The sequence below is a fragment of the Agelaius tricolor genome, unplaced genomic scaffold (assembly GCF_023055355.1).
Source record: "Agelaius tricolor isolate 1412-34295 unplaced genomic scaffold, bAgeTri1.0.p SCAF_5, whole genome shotgun sequence".
Taxonomy (NCBI): Eukaryota; Metazoa; Chordata; class Aves; order Passeriformes; family Icteridae; genus Agelaius; species Agelaius tricolor.
Window position 1 is genome coordinate 6,225,956 of NW_027269265.1, and position 25,628 is coordinate 6,251,583.

Consider the following 25,628-nt stretch of genomic DNA (forward strand, 5'->3'; position numbering starts at 1 on the left):
CACCGGGAAGGCAGGATTTCATTGTTCCCTACCCAGCTCACACCGCTCTGCTGTGAAATCTGCAAAGCAATTACAACTAATTAAATTCCGACTTTATTAAGTGCGATCAAACCCCCGAAGACAATCCACCCTAGAACCAAGCCTGCACGCCGAGTGCCAGGCACGTTAATCACCCGCAATTAACCCCCGAACACATCCTGGTGTTCTCCGCGCACGTTCTCCCGGCGGAGCGATGCGGGGAGGCGCCGCTGCCCGGGGCGAGGTGCGGGGGCAGCGCTGCTGCTGCTCCGGCTCCGGGCCGCTCCCGTCCGGGCCGCCGGTCCGAGCGGCGGGCGCAGCCCCAGCCCTTCCCGGGAGGGGCTGAACGGGGAGCACCGGAGGGTCGGAGCCCCTCGGGGGTGTCCCGGAGCTCGCCGCCGGGGCTGTGTCCTCTCTCGGGGCAAGGCAGGGGCTGCTCCTCGCTGCGGGCCGCACCTGGGCAGCAGCGGCGGGCCGGGCTCCCCGCCCGTCTCCGCCCTCACGGCGCGGCCCCGCGCTCCTCCCCGCCCGCCGCCGCCGCCGCCCCACGCCCAGGTGTCCCCGAGCCGGATCGCGCCGCTCCCCCGCGGCAGGAGCAGCCCGGGCCGGGCGGCGGGGGCGGGCGGGGCGGCTCCGGAGCCCCGGCAGGGGCAGGGCCCGGGGGCGGGCGCGGTGCCGCCGCCCGGCCCCCTGAGGAGGCGCGGCGGGGCTGCGGCGGGCCGGGCCGGCAGGAGAGGCTGGTGCCTCGCCCGGCGGGAGCGGGCTCTGGCTCTCCTCCCGGCTCCCGGGCGCCCCGGGGGCGCGGCCATGTCCGGAGCCATGAAGTTCAGCGGGTACCTGAAGGTGCGGATCGGGGAGGCGGTGGGGCTGCAGCCCACCCGCTGGTCCCTCCGGCACTCGCTCTTCCGCAAGGGATACCAGCTCCTGGATCCCTATGTCACCGTCAGCGTGGACCAGGTGCGCGTGGGGCAGACCAGCACCAAGCAGAAGACCAACAAACCCACCTACAACGAGGAGTTCTCGGCCACGGTCACCGACGGCCATCAGATCGAGCTCTCCGTCTTCCACGACACCCCCATCGGCTACGATGACTTCGTGGCCAACTGCACCTTGCACTTCCAGGACCTGCTGCGCTCCGCCGCCCCCAGCGACACCTTCGAGGGCTGGGTGAGTACCCGTCCGGAGGAGAAGCCGGGAGGGCTCTCTGGGCATGCATGGAGGGCACTCGCGGAGCCGGGGCTTGTCCTTGCATGCCTGTGCCGCAGACACGCAGCCCGGTGTGTGTCTGCAGGTACACAGGTGTGTTCCTTCACGCATCTCTTTGTGTCCCTCTGCTTCGCATTTGCTGTTCCTCGGGGACCCTGAGGACCCTCAGCTGTTGTGGCTTGAGGGTGAGGACGCTGTAGTCTCCCCTGTGAAGTCTCTCCTCATGTTTGTAAATGAACGGAGACAAGACCTGTAATACGTAACTTGTAAACGACACCAGCAAATTCGCACAAAGGTGTTCCTCCCTCCTTTTGCTCAGCACACAGAGGCGCACTTGGAGACTCGGATACCTGGGTTGGATGTATTTCTGCCCAGCTCTACACATGCTTGCACAATAGTTTGATGTGTGCATGCGGATTTCTTTGACTTCTTAGCAGAATGGCAGGACTAGTCTTGTGTCTGTTATGTACACCGCTGCTCTGGGTCAGTGCAGTTTCACTCTGAGCTAATTCTAGGTTATTTTCAGGTAAATGTCACTTGTATGCAGCCCAGAGAACCTCATTTATGGATTAGTTCTGATGGTGACAGAAACAGTACAGTCTCTAAGGCTGTACGTTTGCTTCCAGTCTTGTAAAGGAGGACGAGGTTACTGCATTGATCCAGACAGTTTGCTGGTAAGAATTAGTTTAATAAAAAAAGGCATTTATTCTGAGTAGAGAAGGTGCAGAAGAGCTGAGAATGTTCAAGGCTGTGATGGGTATAAACTTTTTGAGGCTGAGGAGTTCAGGATATGCGGTCAGATAACCACCACAATAAAACCAGATGTTGAGGCTGACAGTGTAGAGAACAGATAAACATCTTGATCCTATCACTGGGGAGAATGCTGGGACTTTCTGCTCTCTGTGGCTGAGGTGTGATGCTGCACCTTTGGAGCGATAACAGACAATGATTAATTCATGTATATTGGGGCCATTTAGTTAGATACCTTGTGGATAGGTGTGAGGTTTGTGCATTGGAGGTGTTCTCTCTCAGACGGTCCCTGATGCAGTTTTTGGGTCAGACAGAAAGGTCCCAGCAATTCTCCAGTGGCTTAGCTGAGGTGCTGCTCCTGGCAGCCCAGCCTGAGCTGAGGGCATGAGCTTTGCCTGGTGGATGCATGCTCAGCTTCCCAGGCTACCTGTGCCCCTGGAAAGTATCTGCTCAGCTCCTGGGATTTGTGCTAGGCCAGGCTCAAATACAGAACAGACCCCCATGGGCAAGGCAGAGGAGTGAGCTTGGGATAGAGCTATGTGTTTTTGAGGGTTTCCTTGATGTTTGAGTTGCTGGGGATGTTTGCTATTGAGAGAGGCCCAGTCCTACAAGGAGGCTGGAGTCCTGGTCACACTGGAGCTGGTGACATGTGGGCTGACATGTGCTGCTCTGCTGCAAAGGTGGTGGCCTTATTTACATTTCTAAAATACCTGTCATAATGCTGCTGCTGGTGTGGATGCACGTACATTTCTTTCATTTAGTCCATCCTGCAGTGCTGATTTTTAGGGCAAATGCAGACTGTGGCCTGAAATACTCATCTGAGGTGAGGGAAAAGTTTCTAATCCTTGCAGGATAGCCATGTGTTTTATGAACTCCTGTACCTGTGAGCTGATGGGTGCAATGGGGTGGGAAATCAGTGAATTCTTTTAACTAGATTGATGTAAACTGGTTTTATATCTGGGCATGTAGACAGAGGTTAAGAGCTGCTGCTCTCCCTTTAAATGAATGTCTGAAACTTACAGCTGGGGTGGATTTAGAGGGGAATGAGCAAATGTGTGCCTTCTGTTGCCTTTCTCTCTCCCCTCCCTTCTGATTTGCTTTGTTAGCATCTTGCATAGCGTGCAGCCTGGATCACATGATGACAGGGAACAGCATCTTGCCCTGATAATTTAATATGTCTTGATAAATCCAGCAAGGCTGTCACGGGAGTTTGTGTAATCAGAAGGAGAGGAAATGCTGGTTTGTACCAACCCAAGGTCTATGAGCTGCTGGCACAATGCAAAACACCACAAGGAAATGTACATTATTTGAAACACCTCCACTCCAAAATCTTTCATTTCTGTCCTTTTTTCATCCACAAAATAAAAGCACAGGTAGGCAACTAAGGAGTGAATCGGGTGAGAGGAAAATTGATGAATCTTCCCAAGTTTAACCTGGCTTCTGCTTACTTGGCTGTGCACAATTTTTCATTTTGATTTGAAATAGAACTTTTATGTTCACTTTTCAGAGACAGGTAAAACAGTATTTTGGTAAAATCCAAGTGATTAATAACAGGCAAACAGGGCAGTTGGCTGCTGTCAGCTCTCAGGCTCATGCTGCTCTGTTTATAAACATGGATTTTCTCCTGCTGGGAAAAAAAAAAAGAAAAAAGTGATTAGTTGTAACATTGGTCAGCACCTTTTGTGAGAACTGTTGGAAGTTTCAGAGAGGCAAGGAGGAGCAGTTGGTGTGTAAGAGTTGGTGCTTCCCAGATGACTTACAGGTACATCACTGCAATTATGACCTGAACACTTATGCAGATGAGTAAGTGTATGGACATGAGCTGTCTCATCAGTAATGCTTATACACCTGAGTCATCCCACTGGGTGCTGGGGCAGTGTTCTCTGTTCATGGTTTGCTTTAAAATTCATGTTTCAGAGACTTCAAAACTGACCCTTTTCCTTCCAACCATTTGGGCTGTTTTCCAAAGTCTTTCTAGTAAACACATTAGTATGGTCCGGATATCTTCTAATTTGTGAGTTTGTTGTTACACACATTTGACTAATTTTCCACAGATCAAATTTGCAAGAGCTTATTGACTTCAAGATCCTTCTTGCTGTTTCCCCTTTCTTATATTAACTTGTCAGGTTTCAGCAGAGTAGTTTTTACCAGCATTGCCAATTAAATGCCATTGTGCTTTCAGCGTGCTGTGTGGCAGCCACAGCTGAGCACCATCTCCCCAGTGCCATGTTCTGGCTCTGGTAGGCATTGCCTGTGTGGGTGTGAGGTTGTGCAAACCTGAATGGTTGCATTTTACCCAGGTGTGCATGACCAGGTGCAGGGAGGGAGCTGAGCTGCCTGCTCTCTGGAGCTGTTTGCTGGGATTTACATTGGGGTTGAAACTTGCCTCTTGAAAGCATTTAATTTTGCACTAGCCTCTGCTAGAATCTTTTTACTTCACATATGCACCTTTGAAAGGTATTATCCCCTCTTTGACTGTCTCTGAGGGCAGTATAGGATGCTGTCATATATCAGTGAAACAAATGGAGTACTCAGTGTAGCTGAAATGGGAGATGTTTACAATACCTGAGTTTTATGTAGTAGCTGAAGTAACTTTTAACCTTGGGGAAAGACTCTTTACAGATACTGAATAGCATTGTTACAAGGGAATTATTTATTCACAATTGTAAAAATTATTAGTCCCTGGGCAGAGATGCCATAATTTGTAAGACTTTAACAAGGAATAGACATTTAAACTTTGAAGTAGCAAATCATGAGAGTACACAGAAGGAAATCACATAACAGATGGGCTATAAGATTAGTGAGCCAGTCACAACTTTCTGATGAATTTGTTGCTCGTGTGCAGGAAGAGATTAAGGCAATTCTTGTGAGTTCCTTCACTTCAGCTCTATCCTTCCCTTTTTTTTTTCTTAAGGCAGAAATAATTATGTTTTACCCATGTTTACATACAATTGTATTTGTTGAATGTGAAGTTCAAGAGTTAAAAGATAAGTCACCTTCTCTCCAGAGCATCATGGCCATGAGAGAGAGGCAGGGTGATGCAGGTCAATATAATATGTTTGCTGCTTCTTTTGGCTCCTGCTTGACTGCAGAGTTCTTCAGGTGGGCAAAAGTTGCTTCAGGAGGCCAAAATACTTTATAGCTCTTGACAGAGGGTTTTGTGGTGCAGTATTTTGTGTCTGTCCAATTGCAGAGATAAATTAAGCTTGTAGAGGTGGAATAAGTGGTGTCTCCATCCACAGGGCAGGAGCAGGCTGGGGTGAAGTCCATTTGACTTCTGTTTCCATGCACGTGACAGTGATGTACAAAGTGAAGATCTCTGATCTGTGTGAAGGTCACACTGCATATTGATTAGGCTTGAGTAAAATGAGCTCCTTCCCTAACTTTTTGGAAGCCTTGTTTCTGTAATTGTTATTACTGATATGCAGTTACTATGTTGAATAGGACTCGTGGAGAGAAACACCCACTGCAGAAGGTAAGGTAGGTCTGAAAGCTACTGGAGTTTGAGCTTTTCTTTCTTTGCTTTGGCATAAATTTGTCCTTTGGCCCTATGAACAGATCCCCTCAAAATGCCAAGAGAGACCTATGCACCACAACTACCTGAGAGTGCCCTGCAGCCTAAAACAAAGGCTGTGATAGCTAAGGGAAAAATTGTTGCTATTTGTCAGGTGTTTAATAGTCTGTGGGGGTGTGATGCTAAAAACAGTTGTTCTGATGGAGGCAGATGAGACAGCTGACTGTCACAAAGAGCTGCACATGTCCTGCCCTGTTTCAGCATCAGAAGTGGAGCTGTTTGGAGTCCTGTTTCTTGCTCCTCCCCAATAAAAGGCCTGGCTGGCAGCTGTGAGAATCCTTGGAGAACATGGAGACTTTGCTTGAGAGTCTGAAGATTTGACCCAAGCATGAGAAGAGCCAGTTTCCAGTGGTTGGGGCCAGTAGGGGGGTGTGGGACTGGAGATCACGTCCTGGCTTTGAACTGAGTGCAGCAAGATGTGGGTTTGGCTGTCAAGGTTTTCTGGGGGCAGTGAAGTGACAGTGTTCCTGTCCCCTTCAAAGGTGCTGTCACTGCATTCTTTGGTGGCTGTGGCTGAGGGGGGAGGGAATTCTGTGTCTGAGGCAGAGTCAGAATTCCAGGAGTGCAGGACAAGGCAGGACAGAGTCCAGGCAATCAGGTGCTGCAGTGACCTGGAGGGAAATGGGTACCATTTGGGTACTCCTGCCACCAAGAGCAGTGGCAGTCACCTCGAGGTGACTGGAATGATGTGCTGGAGTACTGGATCCATCCCTGGGACCCCCAGTAAAAGAGGAACATGGACTTTTTGGAGGGAGTCCAGAGGAGGCCATGAAGATGCTCAAAGGGCTGGAGCAGCTCTGCTGTGAGGACAGGCTGAGAGAGTTGGTGTTTTTCAGCTTGGAGAAGGCGAAAGGGAAGCCTTACAGCACCTTCCAGTGCCTAAAGGGGCTAAAATAGAGCTGGGGAAGGATTTTTGACAAAGGCATGGAGAGACAGCAAAAGAACAATGGCTTTAAACTGACAGAGGAGAGATTTAGATTGGATGTAAGGAAGAAGTTTTTTTACAATGAGGGTGGCAGAGGTTGCCCAGAAAAGCTGTGGATGCCCCATCCTGGGCAGAGTTCAAGACCAGGCTGGATTTGGCTTGGAGCAACCCGGTCTGGTGGAAGGTGCATGTGGCAGATGTGGTGCACACATGCATGGTGTGGAATGAGTTGGTCTTTAAGGTCCCTTCTGTTCTGTGGTTCCATCAAGCCCTTGTTGATGTGGTTGGCTGGAGTGGGGGGCTGACTTTGATGCCGGGGTACCTTTACATTCCTGCTGATGGTGTTGCTGCTGAACCAGTTGAAAGCCCTGGTTGGAGGGAGAAGAGGCAGCCAAGGGCTGATGCCCACATTGCCTTTGGTCATGTTAGAAGCTCGTGAGAAGGTGTTTGCAGACCTGCACCCACAGCCCTGGGGGTGCTTTTTGCAGAGAGGCTGTGAGGAGGAGAGGGGGCAGCAGGGTGACCGCAGCACCAGTGAGCTCCGTCCCCAGCCCTGCGCCCTGCTGGCCCCACCTCACCCTGTTGGTGGTTTATATTTAGCTTTTTCCACAGGTCTTTTAGTAAAGCACATTTCACCCAGACTGTCAGAGGCTTTTTGTTTGGAGTATTTTCTGAGTAATGATTTGGTTTCTGGCCATTTTGAGCTTATAGGCAATAAACTCTGCAGAATGGATCGTCAAGGGGACCATTTGAGCTATTGAAATGCCATTAGAAAGTCTACTGATTTACAGGGTAATTCAATATGAAAAACATATCCCTTACTGAAGTGAATAAGACTCCCACCCTTTCTTCACAAACTATCAAGGCTCCTTTGATGTTTTAGGCTTTAGCTATTGTGCTTTGCTAATACAGCCAGGAAATTGGGGGCCTTGTGTGTAACCATGGAGAAAAAGATGAACAGCAGAGTTGCCACATGAAATGAGTTACTGGCAGCTTTTATAAGGATTCTGGATCAGCCATTGCACCTTCTTGCCTCCCAGATTTCATTCTATTTAAGCATGCAGTTAAGACATGTCAGACCATGCTTCAAATTTAATTTCTTCTGGAGACAATGAGCAATCTTTGCTCTGACTGCTTGCTCCACACCTGTGCTATTTGTAGGGCTGTGCTGGACCCGGGCTGGAGTTGTGGATAACTAACCTGGTGCTGTGTCCTGGTGGAGATCACCACGTGGCTGTTCCTCTCCCAGGCCATGCCTTTCTGCTGGCTGCTTGTGAGGGAAAGCCCTGCTTTATAATGATGATATCAAAGATAAATGTGTATCTGGAACAAAGAGCATCCAGAAGCGTCCCATTAACATTGCTAAGCCACTTAGAGTAAACCAGACAAGCAGCTGTATTTCTGCTATGCCAATGATATTTTTGTATGCTTTGATATCATGAGATGTTCTCATCACTTAGGGAGGTCAATTGCTGAGGAAACCATCCTGCTTTAATTTAGGAGCCAGTACCACGAGCAGATGTGAGCCAGCTTTTGTCGCGTTTGAGCAATGCTGCGTGGGAACAAGCATCTCCCTCAGCAACTCCTGTGCTCTTGATACTCAGTGTCTGTGCTAGGCCCAAGGTGATGGAAAAAATTGCTTTTTCACTGCCCCTACAGGACCTTTTGTGCCCTTGTTGTGCTAGACCATGTAATCAATGCCCAGATCTATCCCTCAGGCTGCCGGAGCAGTCTGACCGGCTGATGGCCCCGCTCCCTGCGCTGCTCTGTCCGTGGGCTCCTCCAATGTGGGGCAGGCTGCAGGCAGAAGAGTTGTTCTGGTAACTGCCAGGGTTCTTTTTGGCTGGTCTTCCTTGTGAGACCCACTGCATCTCCAGAAAGCCTCGTGCTCTCCAGCCCACCGGTGCTCTGTGTGCTGATGGAGAGATGCAGCCCGCAAGACAGCGATGAGGTGCCTGTGACTTGTGTGACAAATGGATGTCACACCCTGGGCTGGCTCCTCTGAGTGCCACATTGCAAAGCAATTAAGCCCATCCTGGGGAAGATGCTGTCCTGGGCTGCAAAGCCACAGGGCTTTTGGGAAGTCAGGTCTGGGATAAGATTTTCACTTGCTGGCTGGACCTCCGTGGCTCTGGATGGGAATTTCTGTGCTCCATCATGTGGTGTGGAGCTGCCCTTTGGGTCAGCACAGCTCACACAAAACTGAAACCCAGCTGCTGAGACTGTGCTTACCCAGGAGCTTTCCCAGTACAAAAAAATGTTGGCAGGGGAAGAAGGAGGGAGGGAGGTATGAATCTGTGAGATGGCATTACATAAAGGGTTTTTCTTGGTGTTCACCTGCCCAGTTTCGTAAGTTTTGAGTTTTGTGAGTGAGTTGGTTGTATTTGTATCAGTGATACAGTGGCAGCTCTCCAGACTCCTTCCAGGTGGGATCTCCTTTCTGTGGAACAGGCAGGAGATGAAGTATTGGTGCAGAAACACAAGCTGGGCAGCTTTGGTAGCTGACTTCAGTTTGTGAAATGGGAGATAGAAAAAATAATCTATTTTTTTTTTAACCAACATGCAAATACTATTTAGGCCTTAGTGGAATTTCTCTCTTATTTTTATTTTTTTACTTTTTATTGCAGTACAGATATTTCTGTCAAAATGGGGAGAGGAGGAAAATGCATCCATGCAGGACACGTTTCTAAATGTGTGATTTGCTGTATGAGTGTTGCATGTCTGCTGTGTGTTTAGAAAAAGATCAGTACAATCGTTTGCAGTGTGAAATCACTTAACAGATCAGTAGAGCCCAGTAACCTCTCAAAATGAGGCAGTAAAGGACAGGATGTGAGAAATAGGCTGTGGGTCTCTACTGTCCCAGGACTTTACATCTAATAGTAAGAATCACAGTGACCGATTGTCTGATAATGTGCATCCAGGGGCTGAGGAGAGGTTTGAGCTGGAACCTCCATATCTGACATTGTGGTGTTTTTTCTGCCTTTCTCTCATATATTCTATGTTAACCATTCTCAGAGACAGGATTTTGACTTGCCAGCTGGTCTCATTTGGTGTGAAAAAGCAGCTCACACCTCTCTAACACCACCTCTGTTTTCTAGCTCTCTCTCACACTCTGGTCTGCTCTGTGGTTTTTGTTTTGCCTTTGCTTGTTTCTTTTTTTTTAATTCCTTGCCATCAGTCTGCATTTTAGCATAGCACGGTCTTTTGCATGTTTTTTCATGAGTACATTTAATTTTACTCTGTCGTGTAAGCAAGACATCCCTTGGGAATTAAATTCTTCATGTACATCTCCACTTGCTAAATTTAGTATCTTAAACCTTCTATGATAGCAGTGGTTTAGGGAACCTAAACCTTAGTTTGGGAATCCTTTTGTCATTTTTGGATAGAAAAATGCTTGCCATCCTTCACAGCCTTATAGATGCTGTCGTGGGTTCAAGCAGGACCAGTGGTGCTGGGTGCTGTGGGTGTGAGTCAGAAGGAGAAGTGCACAGTCAGAGGGATCATTTAGGGTTGTGGCAGCTCTCTGGAACTGGCTGGGTCCACAGTCAGGATGGGAAATAGGATGACAGTTTAACTATGACAGTAAAAGTCAGCATGGGATGTCTGTGCTCCAAAGTGCTTTTATCTGACAAAATAGTTGCAAATCAATGCTGTCTCTGATAGCATTGGAACTGGCTCGTCACAATGTGTGACTTAGTTCCTAGAGGGATTCTCTCCACCTAGACTGGTCAGTGTGCTCATGCCATGCTAAATGTATTCAGTTCTGGGCTTTGCTCCTTCAGAATAACAAAGGTTGTTTAAATCAGGAATGACTAATGCAAGACTAGCTTGTCCTGTTTGAATTCCTGCTTTGTCCTGCATTTGCTTTCTTGGTAACCAAGGACATATAGCTTCTTGGCCTTTTCTCCAGGGCTGAAGAGCAGAGGAGAAATAGAGTTCCAAGTAGTGAAATTTGGGATTGATTTACTGCATGTTTTCTTCCATCTCATATCCTTCAATTCTTTTAAATTCTACATGCTTTACATGTTATCCTTCCCTCACATATAAAGTGCCACATACATGAAGCTCTCCATACCTCACTTCTTTCTGGCATCAGTTTTTAATAACATTAATGTGAAAGTTGCCTCCTTCCTTTCTCACTTGTTTTTTAAAACTTTGCCTGTGTCTTCTGTGAGATTCCAGCAGAACAGGAGCCTGGTGTTTGCTTCTGCTGTTGTTTGTGAGGTTCACTTCAGCAGATTCCCCATGGCTTCGATGGAATTACACTGCCAGCTTTGCACTGGCTGACTGGGAGAAAACCTGGACATGTTTCCTTCCCCCTTCTTGCATGCAACAAGAGTTGATAATGATGGCTGGGTTGTACATTATTTATTGGGCACAGTGAGTGCCCATAGTGCTCTGAGGAAGGGGAAGGAACTGGCTTCCATCAATGAGTTTATTATCTAGGTCATTCACAGACTGAGGCATCTCACATTAATGTATTCAATGAAAATTTATTCTCTGAGGCAGTTTGCTCAGGAGCCTGGAGGAAGATATAACCATGTGAGGAAATGTTCCTGCGCAGTCCAAATCCATGGTGGGATTTCTTGTTAAAGCTGCTCATTGGAACACACTGCTAATGCAAAAGCTACAGAGCTTTGTGTAGGATGAGCTTCCATCTCCTAATAGGGCTTGGTGGGAGTATTGCTGCTGATAATCAGTTTTCTACTTGGAGGCCTATGCTTATCACTTCATTACCTGTTTACTCTGTGAAAAGTCCAGCTTTAGGTACTTCCCAGGAACTGCTCACCAGACTGGTTTGTATGGGAGGGCAATTTACTGGAGATGGTTGAAAATGACCCTGCAACCAGTTTTCTTTTATAGAAGTTTGTCCCTTGTTTCTGCAAGGGACTCCTGATGTGGCAGCCAAGAAGAAATGCTGGTTTATTTAGCCTTCTTTAATGTGATGGGATGTAACTATGGTTATTTAGTAGCTACTCTGCAAGAAACTAAGCTGTTCTCAGCTTAGAGTGGAGCAGAACTGGGTGGAAAAGATAAGTCATCTTCCTATCAAAAACTGCCCCTGTTACAATAATCCTATCAATACCTAATGATAGTAACTCATTTTGACCACGCTTTCAGACAATTAGCTTGAGTATCATCTAGCCTGTCTTGCCAACAGGGATGATGTTTTCACCCCGTTTCCTTCATTCTAGAAAGGAACATGTTCTGCTTTCCTCTTGCTGAAAGGTTTATCAAAACCTAGATCTTCAAAATTCATGTCCAAGAAAGGAGTGAAGTCCAGAGCTGTTCTCATGAACCCAGACAGTGAGGCTTTATTCTTTCCCTTTGAGGGACAAAAAGGGTATGATGTAGGCAAAGTAAATGGTAAAGGAATAGATAAAAGTTTCTTTGGCACGTTTGCACTTTAGGTTGAGGCCGATTTCTCCAGCTCTACCTAAAGCACAGTGAAATCCCTCCCCATATTCACTCTTAAGGAGCTGTCTCTGCAGGCCAGGACTCGCTGTGTCCACATCCTTAGGGCTTGTCATCCTCTGGGAGTGACAGTGTTGAACTGAAGGGCAGACCCCTGGATTCTGGAGGATCAGGAATAAGGCATCAAAAATCCAGGCTATGCTGCACATCCTCCAGAGTGTTTTTGAGCCCCTTGGAGACAAAACATGTTCATGTGCTAGTATGACCCTTTCCATCTGGGCTAATATAATACTTAGGAAGTCCTCCAGTGTAGGAATGAGTTTTGTGTTTAAATGTGATGGAGCACTTTTTCAGCAGCCCTGTGACCTGTGGGCTCTGGCAGTTTGTCCAGGGCAGATCCAGGAGGGCACCCAGCGGGTTTTTGCTCTCCTCTGCTCCATGGGCAGTCACTGTGCAGCAGGAGTGGTGGAGAGCTTCCTGCTTGAGTCTCTGCTTCTCTCCTACCCCATTTCACAGCTGAGCTTGCTAAAGAAACCATCAGTCAGGCGCCAGGCCAGTCAGTGTGGGGGGCTGTTGGCTGTGGTTTTGGAGTCGTGCAAAAGCGCCCGTCCCTTGTGCTGCCTCTGCACAGGAGCGGTGGCGGCCGGAAGAAGAGGCGGGAGCAGAATTTTGGGGCAGCTGGGGCCCTTAATCTACTTTTGGTCAAAGCTTGATGCCAGCATGGCTTTTCCCTGTATTTTGTATCTACCAAAAGCCTTGGTTAGTGATTTATCAGTTCACAGAATCACAGAATGGTTTGGGTTGTAAGGGACCATGGCAGGGACACCTTCCACCAGACCAGGTTGCTCCAAGCCACGTCCAGCCTGGTCTGGAGCACTTCCGAAAATGGGCCAGCCACAGCTTCTCTGAGCAAATTGTGCCAGTGCCTCACACCCTCATAGGGGGAAGAATTTCTTCCTAATCTCTAATATTTACCCTCCTTCAGCTTGAACTATCATCAACCCTGTGCTTCCCCAGCAGTTTCTGATGACCACGGTACCAAGCCCTGTTCTGAGGTTACCTGTGCTCCTCTGGATGGGTGTTGGGAGCTGTGGCTGCTCTCCTCTCTGTCTTGGGTGAGAGTTGCTGCCTGTGGCTGCCCATCTGCAGGAGAGCAGGGTGTTGGTGCTGTGGTGTGGAGCTGCCTGTGTGCTGTGGCACAGACAGGACACGATGCACCTTCATTTTAGTTCTTGCTTGGCGCTGTGTCTAGCAAGGAGAAACCCTTTTGGCTGGTTATGTTCTTTCTGGTTAGCACTATCTTGGTTAAAATTCTTAGAATTGAAGGCTTTAGAAATTCTGAGAAGGAGCTTAAAACAGAGAATTGAAGCTGTATCTAAAATCTTCACTTGATTCATTTTAGAATTGCATAATTCTGATTTAGTCAAGAATAATATTGCAGGATCTGAGTGGATTTCTTCTGAGGAGCAAAAGATCATTCAAGTTGTCACATGTTTTGGCTTATGTGGATGTGATCTCAGAAGGTTTCTGGTGTGTCCTTGCAAGTTTGTCATTTCCCTTTGTCATGGAGAAAGCTGTGTCTGTGATTAATACGAGGTCACTGATGTTCTATATATATAAATAAGCTTAGTGCAAAGATATTGCCTCAGCAATGCATATGCCATACTCATTGTTTTTAAGCAATGCACTTCTTATTTTAGCAACATTTTTGAAGCTCCTGTTCCTGTTTTGGACACGAACATTAGGTGAGAAAAGAGTAACTGAGCTTGCAGGTTTTAAGTAGCCCTTGGTGTCCCTGTGTTTGGCTTCTGAAAGTTTGCTCTGAAAAAATTTTGTGACCTCAGAAAAGCTCATCAGCATTTTCTCAGTATAAGTTTTGTGGTTCATTTCTAGGTTGACTAAACTATCTTTTTATATTAATAGTTCTGGTCGGGGGAAATTTCATTTGCAGAAAAATTTGCAGATCTCTCATCTCTGGAAGTGTGAATTCAAGGCCAGGTTGGATGGGGCTTGAAGCAACCTGGTCTAGGTAAAGTATCCCTGCCTGTGGCAGTGGGGTAGGAATGAGATGATCTTTAAGTCCATTCCAAACCATTCTGTGGAATTTGGGTTTGCTGGTTTTGGTTTGTTTTTTTTAATTACTCCAGTTGCACAAAAATATGCTGTTTCAGTGCCTGATAATGTTTTTTTTTGCTGTTAACAATAAGGAATTTTTTCTCTTTTGAATATATATGTATATTTTAGCCAGTAAATGGGTAATTGCAAAATTCTGTACACCTATAGCATTTCTTCTTCCTCCATCTCTGACAATATTAAGCAAGTGTTTCCACAGGAACAGTGCTCTTTACAATAGACAGTGTTGTGGCTTGCTTCAAAGCCACAGCCAGAGCATGTAGGTGTTTGAAGAGTACCAGATCTTTCCATCTCTCGCTGTGAATTTTCCAGTGGGTCAGTACTTGTTCAGACTTTCTATCTCAGTATCTGAAACCACCCCCCTGTTTCATGTTGCTCTGTGTGGTAATGCCCCAGAAGCCTTTCAAACTCTGCTGGGCTGCAAGAGGAGTTTTTTTAGAATCACAAAAAGTTGAAATTCGTGGTGCGGCCAAGATCTAGTCAGCAACTCCAATATCAATGGTTCAATGCCAGGCTGGACAGGGCTTGGAGAAGCCAGGTCTAGTGGAAGGTGTCCCTGCCCATGGCAAGGGGTTGGAACTGGATGATCTTTGGGGTCCATTCCAAACAAAACTGTTTTATGATTTTTTTTTTTTTTAATGGTTCCATCAAACCCCTTGCTACTGTAATCTTATCTCAGCTCTGTCAATGTAAAGTGTATCAGGAGTTGAACAGTGTTAGGTGTTTTTTTATCTTTCTTAGGGATGTGTGTTTGTAATGTTTCCCTTCACTGAATGTGAAGGGAATGTCAGTCATTAAAAGGGACTGGATCTCTTAATTTACTTCCCTCCAAGGTGGTTGCTGAGAGGACAGGAACTGAGTGGCTTCTTGGCTTTGTATTACAGGGCTTGGTAAATCTTAAAGAAGGAAGTGAATTTACTTTATTTTCAGAGGACATAAATGCTGTCCAAGGGATTTCTGTCCTCAGCTGGTGAGAATTAAGGTAGAAGACTAAAACTGATGTGACTTTTCCCAGAGTGAATAAAATCTTGCTTTGGGAATTACAGGAACATGTCCCCACATACAGCCAGGGCTGTTTGTCTGCAGGAAGAGGAGCATGAGGTCCACATTAGCAGTGCCACCCAGGTGGGGATGTGCTTTTTTCCAGGAGGGAATTTCTACTTTAAACACATTAGTGTGCTGGAGTTAAAAGCATATGTGTTTGTATATAAAACACATGCAACACTCTGGCACATGTAAAATGCCAGGCCTTCCATTCACAAAGAAATAAAACATTAAAACATTGTCAAGGAGGGAACATGGCAACAGCTGTCCTAAATATGACTGGCTTTGTAAGTGAGGCTGTCCTGCTCTTGGCTTACCCAGGATTGCCATGTGCTGGGGCTTGTGGCAATCCTCAGCAAAGCTTTGTTTGCAGAGCAGAGGGTTTATCTGCAGGTTTGTGGGTCATGCTGAGTTTTGAATGGGAAATGTGGTCAGCACCTAAGTTATGTTCTCGATTGACCTGTCAGCAAAACCACTCCAACCATGTTCTGACCTTTTCCTCTACATACCCTTTCTGGGTGCCTCAACCCTCTGGTTTATTTAATCCATGGTAAATCTTGGTCACGTTGGTTCCTCATCTCGAAACCACACTTTGGAAAGAGAAAAAGAAATACTAAAAAAGGGGAAATACGTGACAGCGTGCTGCTGGTAGGTCCCAACAAGCTGCCTGTCAGCTTCCAGTTGTTCACAAAAGCCTGGAGAGCCTGCTGTCCTTCAGAGGGAGGCAGCAGGGTCAGCTGAGCAGCACATTCCATTGACACTGCACCTCGTCACCATCCGGTGGCTAGCACCAGCCAGTGCTGTGCAGCTCCTTCCTGCCTCAGCCTCATTGCTGGAGTCACAGCTCTGACTTTATGGTCACAAGTGGGTAGTGAGATCATCTCTCTCATGAGGTAGATGAGGAAAACTGTAATCACAGACTTGATAGGAATAAAAATTGCTTGGTCTTGGACAGTCTGTCTCTTATTGTAATGCTTGGCCTCAGGATTTCAGGACAATTTTTTTTTTCCATATTATTTTTGGTACTGATGTCCAACCCACTGTCCTCATGAAAAACCTCACTTCTGCACCCTTTTTTTCTAACTGCTGTTTCACAGCAATTCACAGAAATATTTTGATTGTACTCTTCCATCATCCCCACAAAAAAAAAAAAAAAAAGCCTAAACAGAAAACCAAACACATAAACAAAACCCACTGTACAAATAGGATATGATCTAACTTGGCAAAGCAAATGTTGGCAGTGGTGTATCCTTTCTGGGTGTTGTCAGCTGCAACCTACATTCTTTTTGCTGCCTGAAGACTTGATTGTGGCTCCCAGCACTGGACCTCATGGGATTGGAGCAGAGACATGAGCAGTAACATCTGGACACCAGGAGCAAGCATCATACCTTCAGGAATGCTGGGGGAGTGCATGCCTTGGCACTCCTTTTTTTTTTTTTTTTGTACCTTTGGAAGTATCTAATTGGCTGTGCAGCCAGAAACTGCTGGTGCTTTTACATGATGTTCTGGGATGTGTGTACCAGGGATATGGGGCAATCCCATTAAGTGGCTGTCAGGGAATGGGAGAGGGAGTATGTGGGCTCAAGTACTTTTAAACCTTTCTTTTCATCTTTCCCTGTGTCCCAAGCAGGTTCTCTCCTGTGACATGCCACTCATATTTGATAGTTTGCTTTTCTTCCCTGTCTCAAATCATTGGGCAGATCATCTTGCAACATGGAGAGGGGACATGGTAGATTAATACTGGCTGGGTATAAATGTTAGTGCTTTATAATTTCAGTGCTAAGAAACTGCCAGGTGAGGAAGTGAGAGGAGGAAGAAGGAAGTCACTGTGATCAATTCCAGATCTGGGAAGAATTATCAGAGCTGAGGTGCTTAGGCTTTCCCATGGTGTTCCAGCCCATGCCAAGGTGTAAAGTTGCTGGATTTAATCTCTCCTTTTTGTATCCTCACTAAGGATGGGTAATGGGATTAGCACTGTAAGTGAGAATATGAGCTGTGTTGGGAACTGTACTTCTAAAGACTGCCATGCCCTTGAGACATGCCATTTGAAATCTTAGGATTTGCCAGAAATATTCCTGACAACTTGATCCTGCACAGAAATTAATTCATTGTGATGCTGGCAGGGGTGGTGTGTGCCCCTCAATCGCTTGGCTCAAGGCTTTAAAGTCATTGAAAAGACTGAGGGTTCTGGTGCTTTGGAGCAATTGACTCTTCTTGATGCCTGGACTTCTGTGGAGTCCAGGTACACGTTGTTTATGTGGGTTTTGCTGAGTTTCCCTTGCACTTTCCAAGCAGTGTGACTGCTGTGCAGTGAGCTAGGTCTGTTTTTTGAAGACCCAAATCCCTGTTTCTACCTCTGCTCCTGCCATCCCCATACATTGCTTTCCTTTTCTGTGAAACTGATGGTGTAAGATTTGCTTGGCACCCAGAGGGGCTTTGCTGTCTTTGTTTGGAAAGGTGGAGATGTGTGGGAAGGGTTGGATGTGGGTGATGTGTTTGGAGTGCACAATCTCCTGTGCAGCTCCTTCCCTCTGTCAGTGTTGGCTTCCAGCACTGTAGGAATGTGACACCAGCATGGCAGCCTGGGTGACAGCCAGCACTGAGGGCCTTCCTGAAACTTCTACATCCACTTTTTAGGGGTCCAGCTGTCCCCAGTGCAGTAAAGATCAATAAAGGTCTTTTCAACACTTGGTGTTGAAGGGAGGGGAGAAGAAGGAAGGTGCCTGTAAATCAGGCCCTCTGCAGAGCTGTTGGTTTGTGTCTGTACCTCTGTGTTGTGGAATCCCATCTTCCTGGCATCGAGATGCTGAGCACATCTCACTCCAGAATCCTTCTTTTGTAGCTTACAGTGCTCATTATTAGTGATCAAGCATCATAAATGACTGAACTTTTCCATCAGACTGCCTTTTGCTGCAGCACCAGGACTTAACTTTTAACTGTTGTTAAAAGGATGGTATTTGGCTCTTCAGTATCTGACTGAAATGTTTGGAGTAGGAGAAAGTTGTGACCTTTCCCCTTTTTACCTGAGGTGTTGAGAAATTTGATGGATTATCTTGAGGACTAATGGATTTTAATGGTTCATGATCTCATCTGCTGTGGCCTGGTTTTAGAAAAAAGAAAGAGCTATTGGACAAAAATGGAAAAGCAGCAGTACACCAAATGAATTACATGTAGTAGGAAGCTATTTTAAAAATAGTGACACACCTAATGGAGACTCAAATGAGAATAATTTCTCAGAAGTTTAGGATTATGCAATAAAGCCTATGAATAACAAGAAAATATTTCCCAGCACTGAATAGTGGAGAACAACACAAATGGGTGAGTGAGCAAAATTCTGGGGAGCCAGCTGCAGAGGGGATCTCTGCATAGAGATGCAGCTGGTTTAGGGGTTCCTGCTGCTTGGGTTGGATCCATGAACAGGGTATTGGGGGCTCTGCCCTGTATGCTGTACATCAGTACAACCAGTGGATTGCCCCTAAGTCACCCCTAAATTCCGTCCTGCTGTAGCTGTGCAGTGATGGTCCCTGGGCAACCAACGAGGCACAGAACCTCAGACCATGTGCAGACTGTGCTGCTTAATGTAAAGTCATAAATGATTCATAAAGTCTGCCTAGATTTGTTAGGGAGGTTAATTAAAGCTGAAGGTGAATGCTGTGCCTTGGATGACTTCTCAAGATTGAGAGAACTGTTGTTGCTTCTCTGCCCAGTCTTTTTGTTTCTCCTTCTGTATTTCTGCCTGGTGGCTGTTCTGTTCCTCTCTGGGGCAAACCCAGGTCTCTGGTGTGCACTGGGCTTGCTTTTTCACTGCTCTTTCCTTCCTGGGGGGCATTGCCTCAGTTCTAAGCACATCTGTGTCACTGCTTTACTTTGATGAAGCTCTGCTCAGCATCTCATTGTGGTGGCCCTTGGAATGTTTCCATGTGGGAAGTGCCACCAACTTGCCTACTTGGCACCAGTCAATGAATTTATTTCTTTATAACTGTAAACAGAAAAAGTGGCACAATTTCCTGTGTGTTCTGCCAAGTTATGTTGGGTTTGTGTAGGAGACAGAAAATACTCTTGCTGATAATCTCCAGATCTTGGAGATAGAGAAGAGCAATTCCTCTATTGTGTGCTCAGTGATAGACCTAAAACGTGAGCTGTCAGGATCATCCCTTTGCAACTCCAGCTCCACAGCTATGGAAAGATTTTTGTTTTGCTGGTAATCACTGGTTGTTGAGGTTTATTGATATGTTGTCACTGATAATTGAACGGAAATAGAAGATTTTTGTTGTTTGGGTGTTGGTCAATGCTTTGAAGTCCCCTCAAGAGCAGAGACCCTGTCCCACTGTCAGCCTCTTTTACCTGCAGTTGCACACACAGGTGTCTGCAGGCAGATTTCCATACCTTGCATATGCAAAGCTGATAGCCTGATAGCAGCTACTGAATGTCAGCATGGGTGGATTTGCTGTAATCAAGTGTTCAGACAGCTGAAAATGAAGCCCTGCATTTGCCATCCTTTAATTTAGTGGTCCTGCATTGATGTCAGCATTTGCCTTTGGGAAATTAAAGTAATCTATGATTTTCCTTCCCATCCCTTCAAAAAGCAAAACAACTAGCTGTAGGAGGAAGACAAGAGGAGTTGGAAGGAAAATACAGTGATGGACTGGACATGATGGTATTTGGCATGGTGTTACAAAGATGCATGGTGAATAATTAAGGTTTAATTGTGCTCAGCAGAGCTAAAGCTGTGCTTGTATGTGCTTGTGGTAGGGAAAGGCAGCATCCGTCCTGCCCACACAATTCTGGTTTCACACGGGCTGTGGGAGGCAGCTGGGGGGTTCCTGCCCCTTCTCTCTGCTCAGGGAGGCTCAGAGCAGCCTTTTCCCTCTGCCTGGCATCTCCCCTGGCCACCATGTGCAGTCACTGGGGGGTTCCAGCAGCTTTGCTGTTCGTGGCAGCTCACAGCGTCATCCCACGCTTGGCATTTCTGTGCCCTCAGGAAAGGGACCCTCACTAGCAGGGTCTGCTCATCCTTCATGTGTTCTGCTCAGCCCATTGACCAGCCTAGCCAGTTCTAGCCCCACACTTGTAGGAGGTTGTGGATGAAAGCTCTCCCCTGTTGCAGACTCCAGTGTGTGCATGACATTATTAGATTCTCCCACGTCCCCCCCCCATTTTGTTTTGAATTTCACTTAAATTTCTAAAGGAGTGGGTTTTTACTCAGTGCTGGTGCTGTTGGGATCAGTGTCTTGTCTTCAAAAAACTTCAGTACCATGGGGTTTATAAACAGGCAATTGGATCCTCTCCCCCTGGCACATAACTTGGGGAAAAAAGTAAAAAATCCCTCTGGAGAGTTGTTGTTGTTGTTTTTCTTTGAAAATATAAGGAGAACAAAAACATAATAGTCCCTGAACCAGTTGAGTCTGTTTCTCTCTTTATAACTTTATAACTTATTAATTTTTTTTTTCAAATATGCTAAAGAGCATCTTCCTGCAACCATTACTTGTAAATCATTCATTGCTTTAGAGGTATTTCTCAAAAGCAATATAAATTGCTGTAACACCATAGGAGCAGGCTCTAGCTCCTGCTTTCAAAAGTTGTTCTGGTTTTTTTTTAAGATTTGAAACCTCCTTTTTTTATCTGTATTATATTTGTAGCTCTTCAAGCAGGTTTTCTTGGCAGGAATTTTCATGGGATAAATAAATCTTGTTCCCACCTCAGCAAATCTCCTGTAGAGGTGGGTGATCTCTTGGATGAAACCAGACTAAAATTGATTAAAGAGTCCAGGATTGGCTAAGAGTCATTAGTTATGCATACTTGTTCATGGCTGGTGCACAGCTTATAATTAGGCAGCTCGAACGAAAACAAAAGTAATATTTTAAGCAGCTGTCCTGAAACAAAAACTTAGAATGACAATATTACAGTAATAGCTGGAATAACTGGTTGTGGGAGTTTTGAGAGAGACTGACTTTCCACCCATGTGTGAGTTCAGCTGCAGAGTATGAAACTTTGTTCAGGTGAGCTCTGAGGGCTTTAACACTGGGGGTACCCGGACCTGCTGGCTGCAGGTGGGACTGGCAGCTTTTCCCAGTGCTGTCCAGGTCTGCCCCAGCACCTGTGGTGGGAATTGCTGCCCTGAGCACCTGCCAGCCTTTGCAGCAGTAAGAAGGTACTTGGTACCCTGTTGTGTGTGTTTGCTTTTTTATTTTTTTTTAGGCACCCTAATTTGAATCTTAAAAAAGTGCATGCTGTGCATTTGTAGGAAAAGCACTTTAATGTGTCGGTCTGGAAATGCAAAATCCCCTTTGTACTAGACAGCCCTGAGGATTTTCGAAGGTGTCTGACTTGATAGGCAGGTGTCTGTCAGCCTCAAAAAGTATAAGAGGGACTGATTAATCCAGACACTGTGTATTTGGCTGAGAAAATTGCCATTTGACCTGTCCAAGGAGGTGCTGCCTTATTAAAATACAGAAAGATCTGACATTCCATAAGCATGATCTGGTAAGAGCTTAAAACAAGAAAGATGACAAGAAATAACTAGAGGCATGTGAAAAACCAGCTCTAGCCTAACCCAAATTTTCAGCTCTTTCGACTGAGCCTTGGGAATTGCCTCTACAAATGACTGATTACATATGCAGTTCTGTTAATTAAAATTAAAAATTATGTAGGAAGTCAAAAGATATAGCTACTTGTTTAATTAAGCTAATGAAGTCCCTAGGTAGCTTTTATATTTGCTTTACTCACTCCAAGTGTCTGGCCTGTTCTGTTTTTGAAGCCATGTCAGCATTGACATGCCTCAGAAAAAGGCTGTACTTCTAGGATGGGAATGGATTGTGCCTGTGGGGAAGGAAGGACAGGGCAGCAATGGCAGAAGGGATGTTCTAGGCTCCAGGGTAAACACAGTCATCTCCTGTGTCTGATCCAAACACAATAAAAAGATTCCCACTGATTCTGATGTGCTTCAGATCGGACTTCTCAGACTGGATTATCTGTTGAGGGGATGGGAGGGGGAGAAAAAAAATCTTACAAACTTGTGTTTGTGAGATGTAGTGCTCTTGCCAGGTGCAGTGTTGAAGATGTCTTTTCATCCTGGAGGCCCACCTTATCTACCTCATCTTGATTTTGGAGAGTGAGCAACTTGCAGGCAGGCACCCTTTGGATCTGCCTCTTCCCATCCTTTCCTGGGGCAGGCTGGGCTCTCTCAGAGGCCAACTCACTCTACCTGCTCTTCAAGTTCAGTGGATGCTTCAGCTGGGTGTTGATATGTTGCCTGAGAGATTACCCTCCTTCTGAATTTGTTTTCCAAACCTCTTCCATTGATGAATCATGCACGGCCAGTTTTTATTATATGAGTGAAGGCATGTGATTATGGAGCCTTGTTTTGGTCTCCCTGCATCTGCTCTGCTCCTGTACTGATTTCTTTTTTTGTAATGCAGAGAAGGGGAGTCAATAACACCTGGCCTGTTGTTGGGAAGGATGTCAGCACAGCCCTTTCCTGGGGAAGGTGTGTGAGATGGTTCACTGGGGCCCCTCCTTGCGGGAAACCAGTCCCTGGCAGCTCCCTTTGAAGTCACGTGGAGCAGCAGGATCCCAGCAAGTTCAGGCATGGGGCACCATGTGAGTGGTTTGGGTTAGGAGTGCAGTTCCTAACTCCCAGCACAGTGTCCTGGCAGAGGCCTGTGCCTCACAGTGGAGGTGTAATGAAGCCATGGCTGAACTCCTCATCCTTACCTGCCCCTTTCCAGCTTGCCTGCCAAAATCCTCCAGTGCTTGTTTTCCCTGGTTGGGCTGTGAAGTTCAGCAGAAGTTAAAGCGTGTGCTTAGCTCTGGGCCAAAATCCTGTGCTGTTCTCACAGGTACAGCTGAGCTCCAGCAGTTGATCTTTTCCACCCCTTGTGCTGTGGACCAGCATGCTGCCTTCATTTCCTTGAGGGTGACTAAAGGATTTACTACACTGATAAGCACACTTTCCTCTCCTAGTGGGCTAAAACTTGGCCAAGTTACCTCTAAACCAGCCAGAAAGTCTGTGTTTTTCCCCCTGGTTCTTCCCTGGGGAACCAGGCTGAGGATGAAAGTTCTGGAGAGGAGGGGGTAAGGTGATGATTGTTTACAGGTCTGCCTGCCAGTGATATGATGCTGCACACCACCAGTTTAGTTTGATTTATTCTGAGATCACTGCACCTCACAGCAGTCACAGTAACAGGCATGCATAGAATTTCATAATTCTCCTTTGCTCCCAATACAACAGGACTTTCCTTTGGCTTTGATACTAAACCTTCCGGGCATAAGCTTGTGATTCCCTAAAATAAGTTATCCCATGCCAGATCTTTGGCATTAGGAAACTTTGTACATATTACCCTTTGATGATTGTGTCAAATGCATATGGATGGTTACATTCCTGTATCACTTCTCTTATGCTATGGTGTAGGAGTTCCCCCTGAGCATCACCTGTGCTGCCTTCAGGCTCTTGAGCTTCTCTGAGCCTCTCCTGTTTTCTTTAAGAATGAATATCAGCTGCTTTCTTGACCCAAACTGATTTCATGGTCTACTTTGGACTTTATCAACTCTGTCAAGATTAATACTGCTTAATAATAATAATACTGATTAATACCCTGTTTCTCTGTAAAAATGTAGGGGTTTTGCCTTTAGTGTCAGTGCTGGGAAATGAAAAACAGAGAAGAAGTGAGGAGCAAAACTTGGGCATCTGCGTGGTGCTTGTGTTCCACCCCTGCTGCTGTTGGGAGGCTGGATCCTGAGGGTGTTTGCTGGTGCTGGGAGGTACTGGCATCCCTGGAGCTGTGCCAGCATGGAGTCAGGGCTTGGGCTGCCAGCCCAGCTCGGGTTATCCCTTCCATGGCTGGAGGGCCAGTCCTTTGGCAGCTGCTCCCTTTTCAAGTGCTCAGGTCTTGTTAAGTAACAGAACACGGTGAGAAGCCCTCTCTGTCAGTGAAAGTAGGTGCTGGTGCTGGAAGTGCTTTGGTCACTGGAAAGGTGGTTGAAGGAGGGCTGGTATCAGGAGTTCTTCCTTTTGGGGCCACAGTGGAGTGCCAGACTCCTGCTCTGTGGGTCTCTGGTTTCAGCTGGTTCTGGACAATTTCTGCGTGCTCAGCTCTGGCTGCAGTTGCTGTGTCAGGAGAGTTTCCCACAGCGTGTGCTACAACTGTGGCTGCACTGCAAGGCTGAGAGCGGTGCTGAGGGTGTGAAGGTGATGCTGAGGGTGTGAAGCAGGGGCAGGAGCACCGGGGGCTGTGCTGCAGAGCTGCCTGGGGTCACCCCAGGGCCTGAGCAGGGTGCTGGCTGTTCACACCCAGCTCAGCTCGTGGGGCTGCACCAGCACTGTGGGTCCAGCAAGTGTGAGCAGCTCAAAGGTGTCAGCTGCTGCCAGCACAGGGCCACTCTGGAGTGTGGCCATGGCTCTGGTGTCCCCATGATGGTGGGAAGCACGTCCTGTCAGGCAGGTGCTGCTCTTGGGGAGCTGCTGCTGTTTCTCAGGCCAGCTCAGCTCTGCGGTCAGACATTTTCCTTTCAGGTTTTTAGGTCAGGCGTTATTTTCTGTTTCGGGCACATTCCACATGTCTGAGAGTTATCTCAGGTACCGAGTTGGCTGCTACTTAGCTGGTCAAATTCATCCTTAAAGGAGATCACAGCAAGCCCAAAAGCCACTTTTCCCTGTGGTCTGTTATTATTTCATTTCATGGTATGTTATCTTTTGTTGTTCTGTTGCTATCAATTTAAGACTAGAGAAGCCCTTACGACTGTCTGGTTTAAACCCTTGTCTAGGATAAGGATTCCCCATTGGTCCTGCATCCATCAGCGTTGCTGTGCCAAAGTTTCAGCAGCTCCTGGCAGGCTGGGGCTTCAGCCTCATTTGGAGCCTTTCAGCTGTAATTTTTAATTAGATCCCCCTTAGATGTTCTGTAAGAAGATATTGAGTGTAGCTCAAGTCCTCTTGGCTGAGTGCTCTTGGACTGTGGTTCAACATGAGCACAGCTGCTTAGTAGGTGTAGGGGATTTGACCGGTCTTTAATCTTGGAGTCTGGAGGGGAGAGAGATTGTTTTATAACCCTCATAAATCTCCTGCTATTGCTTTCTGAATTAGTTTGTTTCTGTTTTGTGAGACTGCTGTAGGCAGAGGACTGTGCTGTGCTAGGGGCAGAGGAATCCTCTTTGCAGAGGTGGAGAACAAGGTGTGTCAGGACTTGGGCCAGTTTTTGTCTGTGTCCTGTGTTGAAGGTGGATGATGCTTTTGTTCTATCTCCTGGCCTCATCCCAGATGCTTGAGTCCTGACAATCCTTTGCTTTCAAGACTGAATAAGGAGTGCAGGATTTATTCCACATCCCAGCAGAGATACCATGTGTCAGAAAAAGGGAGGAAGGATCCTGTTTGTCATTGTGGAAGCAGGAATCTGATATATCCTGTATGGAGACTGGCAGGAAAATGATAAGCACTGAAGAATGGTTTTGGAAACCTAAGTAAGTAAGGATTTTTTCCATAAAACCTGAATTCTTGGTATCCCATAAATCAATTTGCATGATTGTATATTATTATATATTATTATATATTTTGGAAGGCACTATCTC

At 46.6% G+C, this 25,628-nt stretch overlaps 1 protein-coding gene across 1 annotated transcript in view; it reads left to right on the plus strand.

Annotated features, from left to right (window-relative positions):
- The first annotated feature begins 568 nt into the window (after positions 1-568).
- Positions 569-25,628, plus strand: part of PRKCH (protein kinase C eta) — a 113,667-nt gene continuing 88,607 nt past the window's right edge. The window contains exon 1 of the mRNA XM_071426232.1: positions 569-1,185. Coding sequence (XP_071282333.1) covers positions 826-1,185 — 360 coding nt within the window. The 5' untranslated portion in view covers positions 569-825. The remainder of the gene's footprint in view (positions 1,186-25,628) is intronic.